Source organism: Neophocaena asiaeorientalis, unplaced genomic scaffold (assembly GCF_003031525.2).
Source record: "Neophocaena asiaeorientalis asiaeorientalis breed wild unplaced genomic scaffold, Neophocaena_asiaeorientalis_V1.1 scaffold69, whole genome shotgun sequence".
Classification (NCBI taxonomy): domain Eukaryota; kingdom Metazoa; phylum Chordata; class Mammalia; order Artiodactyla; family Phocoenidae; genus Neophocaena; species Neophocaena asiaeorientalis.
In genome coordinates, this window is record NW_020174373.1 from 4,872,110 (window position 1) to 4,889,407 (window position 17,298).

The 17,298-nt window shown below is 41.5% G+C and overlaps 1 protein-coding gene across 1 annotated transcript in view; it reads right to left on the reverse strand.

Annotated features, from left to right (window-relative positions):
• The window catches only part of ANOS1 (anosmin 1), a 157,558-nt gene extending 140,659 nt beyond the window's left edge, over positions 1-16,899 (reverse strand). The window contains exons 1-2 of the mRNA XM_024756305.1: positions 16,885-16,899; positions 9,617-9,664 (exon numbers count right to left, since the gene is read on the reverse strand). Of these exons, the coding sequence (XP_024612073.1) occupies positions 9,617-9,664; positions 16,885-16,899 (63 nt within the window). The remainder of the gene's footprint in view (positions 1-9,616; positions 9,665-16,884) is intronic.
• Between the last annotated feature and the right edge of the window lie 399 nt (positions 16,900-17,298).

Sequence of the window (17,298 nt, forward strand, 5' to 3'; positions counted from 1 at the left end):
TTTTGCCCAGTCACAGCCATTACCTAACTGACAAGTGGCCACCTTCGCTCCTTTCCAAGGAATGAAGCCCTAGTTGTCAGCACCAGCAGAAAGAGCTCTGCTAGGAATATAGATGTCTTGTCATCTCACCTCAGTGAACCATGAAACTGTGGATAAAATGGTTCAGGAAACTAAACAACGCACCAGGCAAGTGTCAGTCACGATGGGGCATTTCTCTAGTTATTTGTTATTTTAGGGATTTATGGATTTATCTATTGCCTTTCTCACTCCTAAAAGGATTCAAGACAATTTACAAAGATCCATAGGATACAGCTAGAAAACAAATCTTACGTGTGTGTGATAAAAACAAGATAAAGGAAAAGAAAAACTGGAGTCAGGGATAAAGCTAGTTCCCATATATACGGGATAAATTTCAGTAACCTTGTTAAAGGCGGTGATTTTATTTACCATTCAGCTTTCTGACAGTCAGTTCTAAGGGGAAAACACAGTGTCCACAGGCTAAAATATCTACCAGTTTCTAAGGGACGCATAATTAGTACTGATAAAGTGAACACGATGAAAGCTTTCCCAAGTTTTCTCCTAAAGATGGCATGGAATAACAGACAGCTGTCCTTGGCAAGTTCCTCAGAGTGGCCTCGGTGACTGGGTTTGTGAGACAGTTTCTGAGAATATTACACGTGCTGCATTGCAGCAACATGGGATTCAGTAAATGTCACTTGTCAAAGGACAATTCTGAGATTGTGAAAGGACACAGTTAGTCCTGTCATGGAAGCATGGATTGTACAGCATCTGGAAACTATATATCTATCAGGCATGTATAAACACTGTTTCTCTCTGGTGCCTTTTGGTACTGAAAGGATACCAAAGGTTTGATATTCTAGTTCTTGGCAAGTACCAGGAGAGCAGCGGCTTCTTGATACGTCACTGTCATTTCACAGCCAGCAGAACTGCTGTTAGCTCTGACATCCACAGCAAAAATTACAGGTCCTAATGAGGATGACTGTTTGAATAAAAACGTCATCCTAACTCTGCCTAGACACTCACCAAAGAAGATGAAGGGAGTACTTGATAAAGATCCTCCTTAGGAAAAATTTTCTCTTCTAACCCAGAAGAAAACAAAAGGTACAAACTCAATGGTAGATCCCATGCACAGCTATGGTAATTTTAGGCTGAAAAAGAGTTTAGAACAAATGCCCAGCTTAGCCATTAAACATACACACACACACACACACACACTTCATATTATAACCAAGCAGCACCCTATGGGACCTTCCCGGGACAGACCATCCCCCCATGTCCTCTGCATTCCTCTTGTTTGAAGAAAACCTTTAGCCTCCTAGGCTTTCCCTGAGTTCCAAAGAACAAATTTAATCTGAGAAGTGAAAAATGTAGAAACAAAGGAAAAGAGTCAAGCAAGACAAAATAATAGTTTAGCCATTAAACAAAATCAAGGACGTTTGTTTCCTTCTCAAGGGCTAGAGATGATATTCTGAGCCATGTCCTTGGGCTGTTTTGGAGATACTGAAACCCCCACCGGGTGGAAGAAGTTAACTTCATGTTGACCTCAAGCACGTAGACCCCAGAGCAGCTGGAACCAGAAGGTTGATGACGTTGACTCCCAAAATACCAGCAGGTTACCTCACCACCAACCAATCAAAATTATGTCCACAAGCTGATCATACACCTGCAGCCCTTCTCCTCACCGAGTCATTAAAAACGTTTCCCTGAAAGCCATCAGGGAGTTTGGGTCTTCTGAGCAGGAGCCACCCATACTCCTTTCTTGGCCTTGCAATCAACACTACACTTCCCTTCACCACAACCCAGGATCAGCAGATTGGGTTGACTGCACGGGCAGTCAGACCCCAGTTGGGTTCAGTAACAACATCACCCAAAGAACATCGTGTTCTGAGCAATGAATCTTACAGAAAGTCCTATGACCCCAGAGATTAGAAAACAAATATACTAAGGCAATTGAATGTGATTATTTATGGGATGAAGGAAGTTCTTCCACATCAAATAGATCAAAAGTGAGAAATCTTGAGAAAGGAAAATTAATTTTTCAAATAATTATCCTACATTCCTTCTTTAGGCAAAGTAGACAGAAGAGCATCTCGTAGTAAAGAGAGTGTCAGCTAGTAGAAACAGAGTTGAAATTAATACCTAGATTTATTTCCCTATAACAACTGCTCTTTTACAAACATTGAGCGATACTGTTTCCAAGACAGACCGTGTACCAACATATATTAGGCTTCTAAGAGGAACTCCTGTGTATGATTAGGTAGAACAACTTGGCCCCCATGTCAAGGACTACCTACAGGATGGGGTCACAACCATGAACACAGAAAAGCAAACGCTGACCCTCTACCCCTGAACTCAAGGGAGAGTTTTCACCTCAGGGAAGACTACTTCTTGGAGAAGGCAGGGCAAACTCAGCACGACGACGTATTCAGTGCCCACAAATTCTGCCCTCCCCAGCTTACTGAAGTCCAAGTCTATCTTCTTCCTAAAACATAACCATGCCCATCCTTCAATCGACACTGGTCCTCTTTGCCAGTTGCCAGCTCAAACCCAGCATCTTCAAGCAATCGGAACTCATCCCGGCTCCTCTGTGTGCCTTCTGCTGAATACATCACAACTTCAAAACGTCTGTCAGACCATCATCACCGTGGGACGCATCCTGACGTGTATGCGTTTCACATGTTCAAAATGCATTCCCTTTCTAAAGCCAGCTTTCAGGGAACCCTTCCTCAGTCATGAACCAAATAAGAGATTTCGTTCGCATCTTCTTTCATCAGATGGAAGGAGAAATTGATAGGAAGAGCTGAGGAAGGGGTGAGGATAAAGACTTACACAGAGGTGCTTTTTCCCCTCCACATGTCTTTGCTTTGATGTTTACAGCAGGTGGAAGTCTTTCACAGCCATAAAAACCGATATGGAAAATCAGAAACACGTTGGGCTATTAACATGTCACATGTTGGATTTAAATCCAAATAAGAACCTGTTCTTTTCCTTAAATATTGATTGTGCTATGAGCCTGGCCAAGTTTTGCAAGTTACTGCAGCACACAGGCTAGTTTCCAGGCTAAAGAACACCCTGGAATGTTCCAGCTACTGATGGCTAACGATCGCCCCAAAGCACGGTAATATGTTTGATAAAAGTTCCCAGCGTGGGGGCAGAAAACACTTACCATAAGAATGACGGTGTGAGGGAAAGCAAATCAGTGACACCAGCTCGGGCTGCCTTCCATGCTGAAGGCTCCAATTAGAGCTGTGAGCTTGCATTCCAGGAGGCGGTGACAGATGGCAAATCTCTCATTGTTAAAATCACCAACTCACCGATCCACCTGCCTGAGCCCTAGCAGGGACCCTGCTGGGAGCCTTCCCTGATTCTGAGAAACCCCAGCACTCACCACTTCAGAAAGGAAGTTCTGAAACTAGGTACTCATTTGGCTCCCCCATTTGTACGTTGTTTTTATCTGTTGTTCCACATTCTCTCACTTCGTTCTTTCTTTTTTTCTCCATTCCTGCCTTCACCTCAGAGATGATACGACTTGAATGTTCCCCTGCAGTGACACCGGATGGAGGACTTGAGCACGTAGCTACACATGGACCCCTAACTCAAGCCTGATGAGGACGTGATTTTCCAGCTGCATGGAGACCCGGAAATCCAGGAGCTCAGGTGTCCCGGAGGAGAGACTTCATCTCTTGGTTAGCACAGAAGTACATAATGGTCTTTGGGGTACTTAAAATTATGCCATTGACTGGCATGATGTTATAGGATAGTCTAACAAATGTGCATTTGACCATTTTTATTCATCATGCTAGTACCATACTGCATGTACAGACCGGTATTTCTAAAGAACAGGAGCCAAACTTTCACACACCTCACCATTTCTTTTCATATGCATTGCAAACACATTTTCATGCTACTGGTTTAAGGAAATAGAATATTTCTCTTCTCTTCCTAGATTATCACATCCCATTTACTTAGAAATAATATCATGATCATTACTTATGGGCATAATAACATTGGTATCCAAAATAAAGGGAATTAATTTTAACATTGGAGAAGTTTTCTACTCCTCCAGTGGCACAATCCTATAGCCTCTCTTGACAATCAACGTCAATGGTGGCTTTGCCTATGGAATAACTGGTACCTCCCAAAAGATATCAATATGTTGGACGAGAGACGCTCAGTATACGTCAACTTTGTCCTTGAAGCTGATTACACGAGTCAGGGAAAACTGTATGAATATCAGGAAGTATTACAATAGGCTTTAAATATTTTAAAGGATATAAAACAACTGAAATTTCAAACTGTTGCATACTAGAATATTACAAAAAATTAACAGTTCAACTTTGGTTCTTTGGGTGTTTGGACATAGCGCATTTCCATGGGTGCCTGAGTTTTCATTTTCCTCCTTAAGATGTATTTTCCTGGGGCTGTATGGATTTACAGTCACTACCACATAAATCATAGAAGGCATCTAACACAACACAAAAACCTTCAACAGTCACATTCAGTTATGTTTCTGGGGTTTGACCTTTATCCGATAAATTTCAGAGATGTCAAATGAAACTGCCCAGATGTTCATACAAGCAAAACCAATCTTCCTCACCTCGAAATCTGGCTCTGAATAAACCTGGAAAATCACTAAGAATCTGGAGTTATAGCCCTTATAAGAACCGAACTCCCACTGAGATCAAAGCAACAGGCCACCGCACCAAGATTGAGCCCTAAATTACTGCTTTTCAACTCAAATCCTCACAACCAAATGGGGAACAAAAGTCGGGTGAGTGAGTTATAACACCCAAAAGGAGAAGGATGAGCGTGCCTGCTCCCCAGACAGGGGTGCGTGTCAACAAGAACGCCATTCTTGCATGCAACGCTTAGAAAGGTAACTGAGCAGCGTAAGGTCAAAGGATGCTTATTTTATAAAGTAAATGCATGACTCGCATGCAAATATAAAATGAACAAGTGTCCAAGATTTAACTCACGAAATACTGCAAGAACCAGTAGTATGTTACATGTGGTTCAAAGGAGAAATCCAAGAAATATAAATATGTTCACACAGAAACAGATGCTAGAATGGATTTACAACTAGACGCAAATGGTCTCTTGATGGGGGAAGCACCAATTGCACTACACTGCATACAACCATTTGCACATCCGTGGACAAGAATCACCTGCGTTATTACCAGCTTTCTACATTTACAGAGTAAGAAAATAGCTCAAAGACGATGAGCAACGCAGATAACCTGCAAGAGTGCAAGAGGGGACATCCAGCCATCATTTTGCCCATCTTGAGGTGCTCCACAATTTTTACTGGCTCTGATAATTGCGTTTTAACACTGAATTTTCAAAAATTAATTGTGATTTGATGTTTTCTTACTGCTGTTTACCATTCATTCAACAAATCCTCGCAAGCTGACCAAAAATGTTCCACACGGGAGGCTAGAAACTGTCCATTTTTCAGTTTGAATGCACCAAGATATGTCTTTGTATTGAGAGACAAATGCAACTTTACTGTTTTGTTTTTGACTGATTTTGCATATGTGAATACAACGGCAAACTCTGGCAAATGGGCAAGTCCAGCCGGGCTCTTCTTTGTGTACAGCCAGCAGACAAAGAATGGTTCTTACATTTTTTAATGGTTGGGAAAGATAATAAAATTTCATGACATGAACATTACATGAAATTCAGATTCCAGTGTCCAAACATAAAGCTTTATTGGAACACAGCCACTGTCCTTTGTTTAGGTACTATCTATCACGGATTTCAGGCTACAGTGGCCACATGAGTAGTTGCCACAGAGACTTTATGGGCTACAAAGATGGAAATATTTACTATCTGGCCTTTTACAGAAATTGTATATGATGTGGACTTCCCTGGTGGTGCAGTGGTTAAGAATCCGCCTGCCAACGCAGGGGACATGGGTTTGAGCCCTGGTCCCGGAAGATCCCACATGCCACGGAGCAACTAAGCCTGTGCACCACAACTACTGAGCCTGTGCTCTAGAGCCCGCGAGCCACAACTGCTGAGCCCACGCGCCACAACTAATGTAGCCCGTGCTCCGCAACAAAGAGAAGCCACCGCAATGAGAGGCCTGCGCACCGCAAGGAAGAGTAGGACCGCTCGCCGCAACTAGAAAAAAGAAAGCCCACGCGCAGCAACAAAGACCCAACGCAGCCAAAAATAAATAAATAAATTATTAAAATAAAGAAATTGTATATGATGAGCATTAGAATTCCTAACATATAATGAGCCCCTGAAAAGGTGCTTGGCGTGTACCACATGCTTGGTAAATTATGTGTTTATTTTCCTTCATATAATAAAGTAAAACTGCTGAGAACAGGACTGTGTTCTTCAATTCCTTTATAACTCGCAAAACGCACAGACCAGGGTTCTTCAACCTCCCTCGGCGCTACTGAGCTTGGAGCTTCTTCACTGTGAGGGCGCCCTGTGCATTGTAGTTTGTCAGCATTCCTGACCTCCACCCACTAGATGCCAGTAGTGACGACCAAAAATGTCTCCCGCCATTGCCAAATGTCCCCTTGGGAGCAGAACCGCTCCAGCTTGAGAACCACTGGCCTCAAACCATGCAGGACAGTAAGTCACTGCTCTACATCATCTAGGAGCTAAGTGATGCCGAAGACCCCTGACTTCATAGTACTGGCTTCATTCTAGGAGGAGGATTTTCCTAATTAATACTAAATAATCACGCTAAGTTACATGGATACAAAATGGATTATAACCTTTTTCCTGAAGGTAATACAGTAATGACGTACTTTGGGGGAGGAAGAAAATGTACTGTATGGACTTCATTCATGGATTCATTCACAGATATTTGGTGAGCAACTACTCCGTACCAAACACCGTTCTAGGCTTGAAAATACCACAATGAACAAAGACAACTCAGTCGATGCCCCTTGGAGCTTACTTTCTGGTGAAGGAGACAGACTCTCAGAGATAAAGGAACACTATATAATGTCGTGCGGGTATAATACGGCCGAGGAAGTGTGTAAATGGGTGGGAGGTGACCTGGGAGGGCAAGGCTGAGAAGGTGGCATTTGTGCTGAGACACGAATGGGGTGCGGTGAGCTGGGTGACTGCGGAAGGAGCCTTCTGGTGGAGGGAAAAGCAGGCTTGATGGGGGTAAAGCAGAGGAGAAAGTTGGAGAGAGAGCACAGGCAGACAAGACAGGGCCGATGTTTTAGACTGAGTGAGGTAGGAAGATATTAGAAGGTGTGAGGCAGACAGCAGCAAGATTCACAGCTGATACGTTTAAAGGGTCTTTCCAGCAGCCACGTGGGTAGAGTAGAAGCTGGGAGACCCAAGAGGATGCTCCTGGATAGGTCCAGGCAAGAGATGATGGCAGATTGGACAAGGCCGGCAGTTAGATGGGAAGAAGAACTCACCTTCTGGAGGGATCCTGAAGGTGATGGGCTTTGCAAACACAACGAGAACTAATTAGAAAGTGTGTACCTTCTATAAAATATTATGTAAACTTTATCTTTTAACATATATTCAGAAAGTTATATCATCAGCATTACTTCTTGATTCGGTGAGGTGTTTTTACTCTTCTGTCCCAATATTTGCTCAAAACGATTTTTCAAGTTGTTGGTCTCTATACAACACAGCCTAGGAGATGGTATTCCAAACTTTAGTTTACCTCTACTGATTTGCTGAGTGATTCCAGGACATTATCCAATACGTAGGTGCCCGAATTTCCCCATGTGTAACATGGACTTACCACCGCTCACCCTTCACCTCATTAACCTAAAAAGCAAAGGAAAAGCCTACACAATGCTTCGTGAATCTCAGAAGAAGCGCAAACTGTAATTGTCTGCAAATGTATCCCATGGTGATAATATCCAAAAGAGATCAACTTTGATTAACATGTAAGATTCATCCCCAAGTATTCAGACTAAAGACAACCCTTAGATTTATGTTGCCTCTGTAATATATTTCAAAGTTTCTGTTGAAGTTATCTATGACTTACTGATTCGTTTCTGCTTTCAGGCAAAAGGAACTGATTTCTTGTCAAGTTCAGTCTCTCAGGTCAGCCTTGATCATTCAATTACAAAACATGGTTTAACAATCTGTATTCCCTAGGGCTGCAATGTTCTTTAATTAGGATATTTTAAAAGCAGTTTAAATGAACATGTCCCATGCAAATTTCAAGTGTGTAAAAAAAAATTAATTTCTTGATGGCATAAGGAGAAAAGAGGTGCTTATGAGAAATAATACTGATACAACAAGTTATCATTCAAGTAATACCCAACTAACAAAACTGGACAAAAACACTACTTATGAAATTTAGTCAGCCTCATAGCCATACATTCATACACACACACACACACACACACACACACACACACACACAAACATATATATATCCTCTCCGGCAGTGATGACATAAACAAATTACCCAAAACACCAATTGAAGAACAATGAATAGATAACCAGAAAATATCAGAGCAAATATGTATGATATTATATAAAACGAGTAAAAGAATCATAAACCAGACATTTCATTTCTGCCCAGGATCTAGAGAGTCAGAACTAAGCAAAGTTTGTTTTCACCAAATAATTTCACATTCACATAATAATTCTGTTCTGTTTTTAATAACGCTCATGCAGATTAAATGACACAACGCATGCATGAATGTCAGAATGTATCATTATAGTGAAGTTTTAGGTTTAGGAACATTATTCTACAACCGTTTACTTTGACATAATTTGTTTGAAAGACCTTTCAAACTAATAATGTTCTTCATAAATACGCTGTTTCATATTATTGTGTATTACTCAGATGAAATTTTGGTTGTAAAATAAAGGAATGCTTCAATTTTCGGTCTAATAGTCGTAACCATGAAAGAAATCTCATGAAACGCTATTACAATCCCAAAGTGCTGCAGTACTGATAGCAAGTTTAAACTTTATTCACTTATATAATCTGAATATAAAACCGACTTTGAGACTGGAGCTAAAGCATATACATACATATATACTCTCTCTATAGACATATAAATATATTTAAAGATGGTGATGTTTGGGGACTGAGGTAAGAAATCTATGCTATGAAACATATGAATGGGTATAATGATAACTTTAGAGCATGTGTGTGCAACAAGAAATACTCAAAGATAGAAAAGAGACTGCTTAAAGAATCCCATTAGCGAATGAGCAATTCCCCCACACAAACGCAGTAAACGCATACAAAACAACTTAGGTGTAAGTAGAACGCATTTCGTGTAATCAGAAGATGTTTTCTCCTTAAAAATACTTTTGATTGAAATAATTAGAGAATAAAGAGAGGAATAAGGTAGTACACAGTAATGTTGATATATGTATCTTGATTGTAGTGGTGGCTACACTAACTAAATCCATATATGTGATAAAATCTCAGAGAACTATATACATACCTTGTACCAAGGCGATTTTCTGCTTGTGTTATTGTTCTACGTATATGTAAAGGGTAACCACTGGTGGGAAATGAGTGAAGAGTACATGTGTGATTTCTCTGTACTAGCTTGGCATCGTCCTGTGACTCTACAGTTGTTACAAAATGAAACGTTTTTTTAAAATACTGATATAGTTGTAGGGAACGTACCTTAGAACACTGCTTGTGATTCTGGCACCAAACCAGGGAACCGTTGTTCTGCAAAAAGAAAAAGAAGTATTGACTCATTAAATAATTTTCTATTTGAAGTCTACATACACCTGTGTGTATTAATATAATTTTAAAATACTTGCATTAATGAAAGACCAATTTTGCCACCCTGATATATGTCCCTCTTCCTAAAATAGGATATCATTTTTTGCTCTTGACTTTATGATACAAATACATATAAAATAATGAAGATTTCAAGGTGTTTCAAGAGGAAAAGTGTTTGAGCCGTCTCTTGGGTGTGCTGAGCAGCGGAATACAGACCAAGAGGAAAATGACCACTAGATGGTTCTTCCGTAGTAAATAGCTGTGGTAAATTTACAAGTTGGCATCCTGGAGGCTTTCAATTTTAACCGATTCAGTAATAAGTGTTTGAGCCTGGACGTCAAATCCCATGGGAAAAACCTCCTCTTTCCCTTTCACTGGGCTGTGTGGCTCTGGACCAGGGACTTACTATGTCTGTCCCTCAGTCTGTATCTGTCTGTAAAGCATAAGGACAATATCTCCTGCACGAGGTCAGTGGGATAACTTAGTGAGACACAATCCACTTCACACAGCTTGACAGTTACTCAACATGTACCAAATACTAGGACTAGGATTTATTTGTTTATTAAAATTTATTTTATTGAAGTATAGTTGATTTACAATGTTGTGTTAATCTCTGCTGTCCAGCAAAGTGATTCAGTTATATAAATATATACATTCTTTTTCATATTCTTTTCCAGTATGGTTTATCACAGGACACTGAATATAGTTCCCTGTGCTCTACAGTAAGACCTTGTTGTTTATCCATTCTCTATATACAATAGTTTGCATCTCCTAACCCCAAACTCCCAATCCTCCCCATCCCCAACACCCCTCCCCCTTGGCAACGACAAGTGTGTTCTCTATGTCTGTGAGTCTGTTTCTGTGTTGTAGATAAGTTCATTTGTGTCATATTTTAGATTCTACATATAAGTGATATCCTGTGGTATTTGCCTTTGACTTACTTCCCTTAGTATGACAATCTCTAGGTCCACCCACGTTGCTGCAAATGGCATTGTTTCCTTCTTTTTTATGGCCGAGTAGTATTCCATTGTATACATGTACCACATCTTCCTTGTCTATTCATCTGTTGATGGACACTTAGGTTGCTTCCATGTCTTGGCTATTGTAAATAGTGCTGCTATGAAGATAGGGGTGCGTGTATCTTTTTGCATACAGCTTTGTAGGACTATGATTTATTATCCCTAGTATTTGAATTTCTGCTTGAAACTTGTCATTCCACATGACTAAAATTTTGGTGATGGTTGGACTGTGATATTTACATCAGATTGTTCTAGGCTGGCGTGGTTGTAACAGATAACAGAAACAGTCATCCAAAAATTAAGCTGCTGGGGCCTCCTGTTCTTTGAAGTTCAAGGTTGGGTATGAGATAAAGTAGTCCATTTCCTACGTATGAATGCCTAAGCTTTTAAGAACATCGGTATGAATAGAATAGTATCACCTTTGTTTGCAGTTAAAAGAACACTGAACCAATAATATATTTTTTGAAAAATACTCTTATTACACGTTTATTGATATATAATTCACAAACACAAAAGTTACTCATATAACTCAGTGGTTTTCAGAAGAAAGGTTGTGCGACCATCACCACTAATTTCTGAACTTTCTCATCACCCCTGACAGAAAGCAGTCCTTCCACCCAGGTCCTGGCCACCACGAACGTACTTTCTTTCTCTATAAATTTACCTACTCTGGACGCTTGTTATAAACGGAATCACACAATACGTAGTCTTCTGTGTCCGACTTCTTTCATTTCATCCTGTTTTACGTTGTGTTAAATGATATACTATTTTTGCTTCATCCACATTGTCATATATGTCAATACTTCATTCTTTTTCGTTGTCACGTTCCATTGTATGGATATTTGCTCTTCCATTCACAATAATGTATCTTAATAATACAGGATTCCCAAAACCACTGGGTAGATCTCAACTGTTTAGGATTAGAAATTTTCCTCTACCTAAAAATCACTCAGCTGTAGATCTCAGTCCCACAGTAAGGCTTTAGCTATGAAATCTCTGCACCATACGGCCCTAACTTTCTCCTTTACAGTCTTAACTCCCCCAAATTGCTGACCGTCTCTGCCATTTTAGATAATCTGGTATCAACCTACTCATCCCCTTATTAAGGTCCACACATCTTCAGAGGGCCCTCATCCCGCTCTACATATCAACGTTCAGCAGTCCGACAAGCAAGGGCTGAAGCTGGAGCAGTATATGAACAGCCTGGCTTGAGGTTAAGTATGATCTTTGGCAGGGCTGACATCAGAGAAATAATTAGATTGGGCAGAGGCCAAAGCTGGACAAACAGTGGACACGGTTTAATTACTGGAAATGACGTGTTAGTAAAAAGGGTGCAAGAAAGAGGGCATTATGGGCAAATTGCTGTCTCAGAAAAGGAGCCCTTGGCCTGGTGACAAACTGAAAAGTTCACAGTGGGGGTTAGGCAGACTGAGCTGTCGGTCATAAACAGGGTGACAACGGCAACAAAAAGCAGGGGCCAAATGTTGAGGAGTATATTATCACAGGAAAGCTGACAACAGGGTCCAGGGCAGCTTTGGAGAACGTCACCCTCATTGTCTTTTCCCAGAAGGCTCTTTGGTCCATGCGGGGTTGGGTCCCGCTGGGACTTCCGAGGACCACGTCTGTCACAGAACATCCTGGCCCCAACTTGAGTGCTCTGTGCTCACAGCCCAGAGATGGGAACCAGTGAGGTTCCTTCTAAAGAGACTCAGGGCTGAAGTGAATGGACGCCAATCTAACAGACTAGGTCAGGGCCAGATGCTGACAACCTCCTGCACAAGGTCTGAGGACCTTCTGCCTCCTCGTGTCAGGTCAGAGGGTCCGGCCCCTTGCTCTGGGAACCTTGACCTCGGACCAGCTTCCACCTCCTTCCCCTCCAGGTCTGCCTTTTCCTGGACAGATGGGCAGGACCTCTGGGTGTCTGCCCCTGCTGCATGTGCCACACAGCTCTTGAGAGATGTATCACACCCTCTCCTGCTGTAGCATCTGTTTTCTTTGATCTAAGCCTTAGCTCCTCAACTAGAGTGTGTGGTCCAGCAGACCGGCCTTCCTGTTTGCTCTCTGCTTCAAAGTTTCACACTAGTAACTGGACCAGCTCCTGATTCTCACAGAGGTGGCCTCCATCAAAGGCCACGCAAAGGTGACTGGGCCTGCAAAAGTAGGCGTGGCAACTGCTGTCTGCCCCCCATTAGTGGCTGACAAAAATATTACCCGTGGGGTAATATGCCACTGACCTGATTATTACCTATAACTGTTACCATGATTACATGACTGGACACATCTATATAGCAGGCACTTGCTCTGGTGTCGGACATATTCAGCTCCACATAACCATCCCGTATACGACACAAGTTTCATTTACCCATTTTCTACTTAAGAAACTGGGAGTCAGAGACGGCAACTAAAATACGGACATCCTGAAGCCAGTGGTTAAACTCAACCGTGAGTACCCCAGTGAGGAAAGCTGAGTGAGACACAGGGTGAGATTTACAGTGGGCTGTGAAGGAACCCCCAGGTTTATAATCTTGGAAGGAGAGTAGAATTGGTCCAGACAGTCCTGAACGCTGTAAGCTCAGGGAACAACAGATCGGATGGGTGGGCTGGAACAGACAATACGAGAGGAGCTTGGCTGAGTAGGTAGAAAGCAGATTACCATGGATTTTGACTTATTGGAAATAAAATATTTTATTTAGTAAATGTCAGAGGGTTTAAAAAAAAAATAGAGGATTCGATCTGTGAGACGCTTTGTTCATGGCACACCTTGGTTAGAATCCTTTTGTTCCCTTTGTAGATGAAATGGTCCAACCTCAACAATAAAAGAATCCGGCAAAGACTGACTTCAGCCGGCCAGCAAATGCAAACTCTGTGCCCCCTCCCATGCTGAAACACAGCGTTCCCTGTCCTATTGGCTCGAATACCCCAATAGCCACAAAGCCCATCTGTTGTCTACATTTTATTGGGAGTTAATATCAACGCATCTCCTCAACCAAAGCATTTTCATTTGAAGCACAATTTCCCATTAATCATAAAATGAAAAGCTGTCATTAGAAAGAAATATTCGGGGCAACAGCGAGCAGGCACGAAAGATTATCGTGATTATAATCATTTCTTTTTTCATGACTGAAGATAGTATGTCATAGTTTGCTCGGGAAGATGAAAAAGGTAATCCATGCAAAGTATTTAGGAAAATATTTGGCACAGAGTTAGATATTAAAAAAATTGTTTTTTAAAGGCCATTGTGATTGTTGATGTTACTTCCTTTGTTTGCCATTTTGTTTGTTCTGAGGAGTGCAGGAGTAATCCTGGACTTACAGTCTCCCAGCTCCCGTGTGTAACACTCATCCTAGGCTAACCGGTTCCATCTTATTAGTGAGGCTTGGGGGGTGCGAGGGGGGCGGGGGGAATTGTCATGGCTTTTTCCCTGGGTGGTAGCAATTTGCCAACGTTTGCCAATGCGATGAGACGGCAACTGCTTTAACTGCCTTTGGCCGTTTGTATTTCCTTTAGGGTGAACTGTCTATGCGTTTTACCATTTCTATTTTGGATGGTTTACCCTTTTCTTAGCAACTGTAGCAGCTGTTAGTACCAGTGAGACTTAATAATAACTTGTCTGTAATAGGTGTTGTAAAACGTTTCCAGTGCCTCACTTGTCTTTTGAATTTATTCATGGAGTTTTCTCTCTGCAGAAATTACCTACACACACACACACACACATTTCCACCCTATTTCCTTTTTGCGTTTTGGGTTTCCTATTGTTCTTAAAACAATCCGCCGCCCCCCCATGTCAAGGTATTGCAGCTGCCCCATGCCTTTGCCTTTATCAATCAGCATCGGCCATACCTAACTTATCTCTACAAAGAACTTCTACGAACCCTGCCTAACGGCATCAAGGATGTCTATAAACCCCTGAGTAACTCCAGCCACTGTGTTTGGGCCAGGTGTGCACACACTGTACCATCCACCTACGCTGCTTACCTGGAATGCTCTTTGAGCAGGAAAGCAATGGAAAAAGACAAGAATCCGGTACATTTCAACATCCCGCCTGGGGGAAGTTTTTAGCTGCATTACAATAGGCTTCACCACTAAAGCCAATTGACAACTACAATAAAAAAGTCTCGCTCTGGCTAAAAGCCAGCAAAATAAAGAGACAAAGTACATTAGGCATGAAAGACATTTGCCTCTAGAATCATCATTGTAACCTCCAGGTAGGATCAGACAGCAGGACTTCTGTAATTATCTCAAGATTATATCCTGTATTTTATTGGTTTAACTAGGTCAAACATAAACGCCACTCAATCCAACTTTCAAAGAGTCTATATAAGTTCAATCAACTGCACCCAGACACTATTTCAATGATATTTTCAAAGTCCCTCCATTTCTAGCCTTTTGATTTTTTTCCTTTAAGAAAAATAATTCTTCAAAAGCTTCAAGTAAACACTTCACTCAAAGACAGCCCTCAAGGGAAGGATAAAGAGAGATGAAAACTAGTTATCTAGATACAACCATCTGCAAAGAAAACAGAGAATTAGGACAGATCCCACTTGTGTTTTTAGCATACGCAGGTGACGGTGTGGAAGAGCCACAAGGACTGAGCAGTGCGCAGTTTCGGAAACTCAGCCCCGAGTGACTGCCCAACAGCAGGACAGAACATATGAGTTGAAACCGTTCCAGAAAACCCACAATAGACCTAAACTTTACAGATCAACCCTATGAAACCACAAGTAACCAGCTGTGACTCAATCGATGATTTTCATTTCATGTTAAATGTAAAGTTTTTAAAATGAAGGCATAGATTAAAATTTAGCAGCTCATTTTAATCCAGAATATTTTCCTATTACTTTGGAATTAAGAAATAAAATAGTTGATTTCGTTTATTGTTATAAGGATATTCCTTTCTATTGTCGATATACTCACAAAGTTTCTCATGTATTCAACAGCAGCTAGAAGAGGAGTCCAGGAGACTTAAATTGAGACCCAGCATTTCCATGGATCAAAATACTTTTTAAAATCAATCTTATCAATCTTTGCTAGTGGTCATCACAACTATACATTCATTCAAAATATTTCTCAGGAAACTTAAATGCATATTGCTAAGCAAAAGAAGTCAGTCTGAAAAGGCTACAGTATTGTATGATTCCAACTCTATGCCATCCTGGAAAAGGCAAAACTATGGAGACAGTGAACAGATCGGTGGTGGTCAGAGGCTGAGGGGAGGGAGGGATGAACAGGCAGAGCACAGAGGAGTTTTAGGGCACTGAACCCACTCTGTACGATACTGTAATGGTGGATACATTATACGTTTGTCCAAACCCATAAAATGTACAAGAGCGAACCCCGATGTAAACTACAGACTTGGGGTGATGATGACATGTGGATGAAGGGTCGTCAATGTAGCAAATGTTCCACTGGGGGGGGAGGGTGATAACAGGAGACGCTGTGCATGTATAGGGTCAGAGGGTATATAGGAACTCTTTGTATTTTCTGCTCAATTTTGCTGTGAACCTAAAACAGCTCTAAAACAAAGTCTACTTAAAAGGTAAAAAAAGCTATGTGTTTACATCTGCTGTTTAGAGTAGGAGTTCTTTCACATGTCATGGACCATCCGCAGTAAATAAACAGCCTTTTCATTAACCAGTCCCCCTAAAATATGTCCCTCTGAATTCTACAGATCTCTCAGAGTGAACTGAATTCTACAGGAAAACAGTATTTGACCGTACAAATATACCTCTCCAGACACCCAGCCCTCCCCTCTGGCCCCCACCACCAGAATGCAGGGCCCGGCCACGTTCTTTGCTTCACTTCTTCACACCTGGCAAGCTTGTCCAGGAACGAGAACCTCTGTAAGTGCTGTCCTCCCACCCAGAACTTGTCCCCTCCCCAAGTCGACTCCCATGCACCCTTCAGGTCACTGCAAGTGCCACTTCTTTCAGGAAGCCTTCCCTGACCCCCACTCCCTGACTACAACAGCTCCCCTGTTGCACATGCTCTGTGCCTCCCTGTACTTCTCTTCCGAGGCACTCTACACGGTTGCCAAGTATAAACATATTCGTGTTGTTTTCCCTTAGTGATCATCAGGACCACTCCCCACCCCAGCCCCGCCTATGACCTCCTTAAAGACAGAAGGTGTCTGTATCTCCCCCTCACCACTGGCTCCCTCATGATCTCAATGAATATTGACTGAATAAATAAATGAATGGAATAGGGAGTCATACAAATAAACTGAAACTTAATCATTAGATCATGAGGAACTGAAAAGAAGGAAATAAATAGATGGAGCTGAACAAATTTTTCATCTTCTCTGGGTGGAGCTTTTAGGAAATGGCTTCATTATTTTCTTTCCTGTAGAGTAAATGTCCAAGAGATTCGGCCTGAGAATATGAAAATCTGAACAAAAACTTGTATTCAGAATCAAGTACAAATTACTTAAGAAACAGTCACGCTAATTACCTTTTTATAGATGTAAATAAAGTCATCTGAAGAAAAATTTATAGAACAGCAAGGGCTCGACGATGCCATATGGGAAAACATTACTTTCATTAACACTTTACTATGAATTTT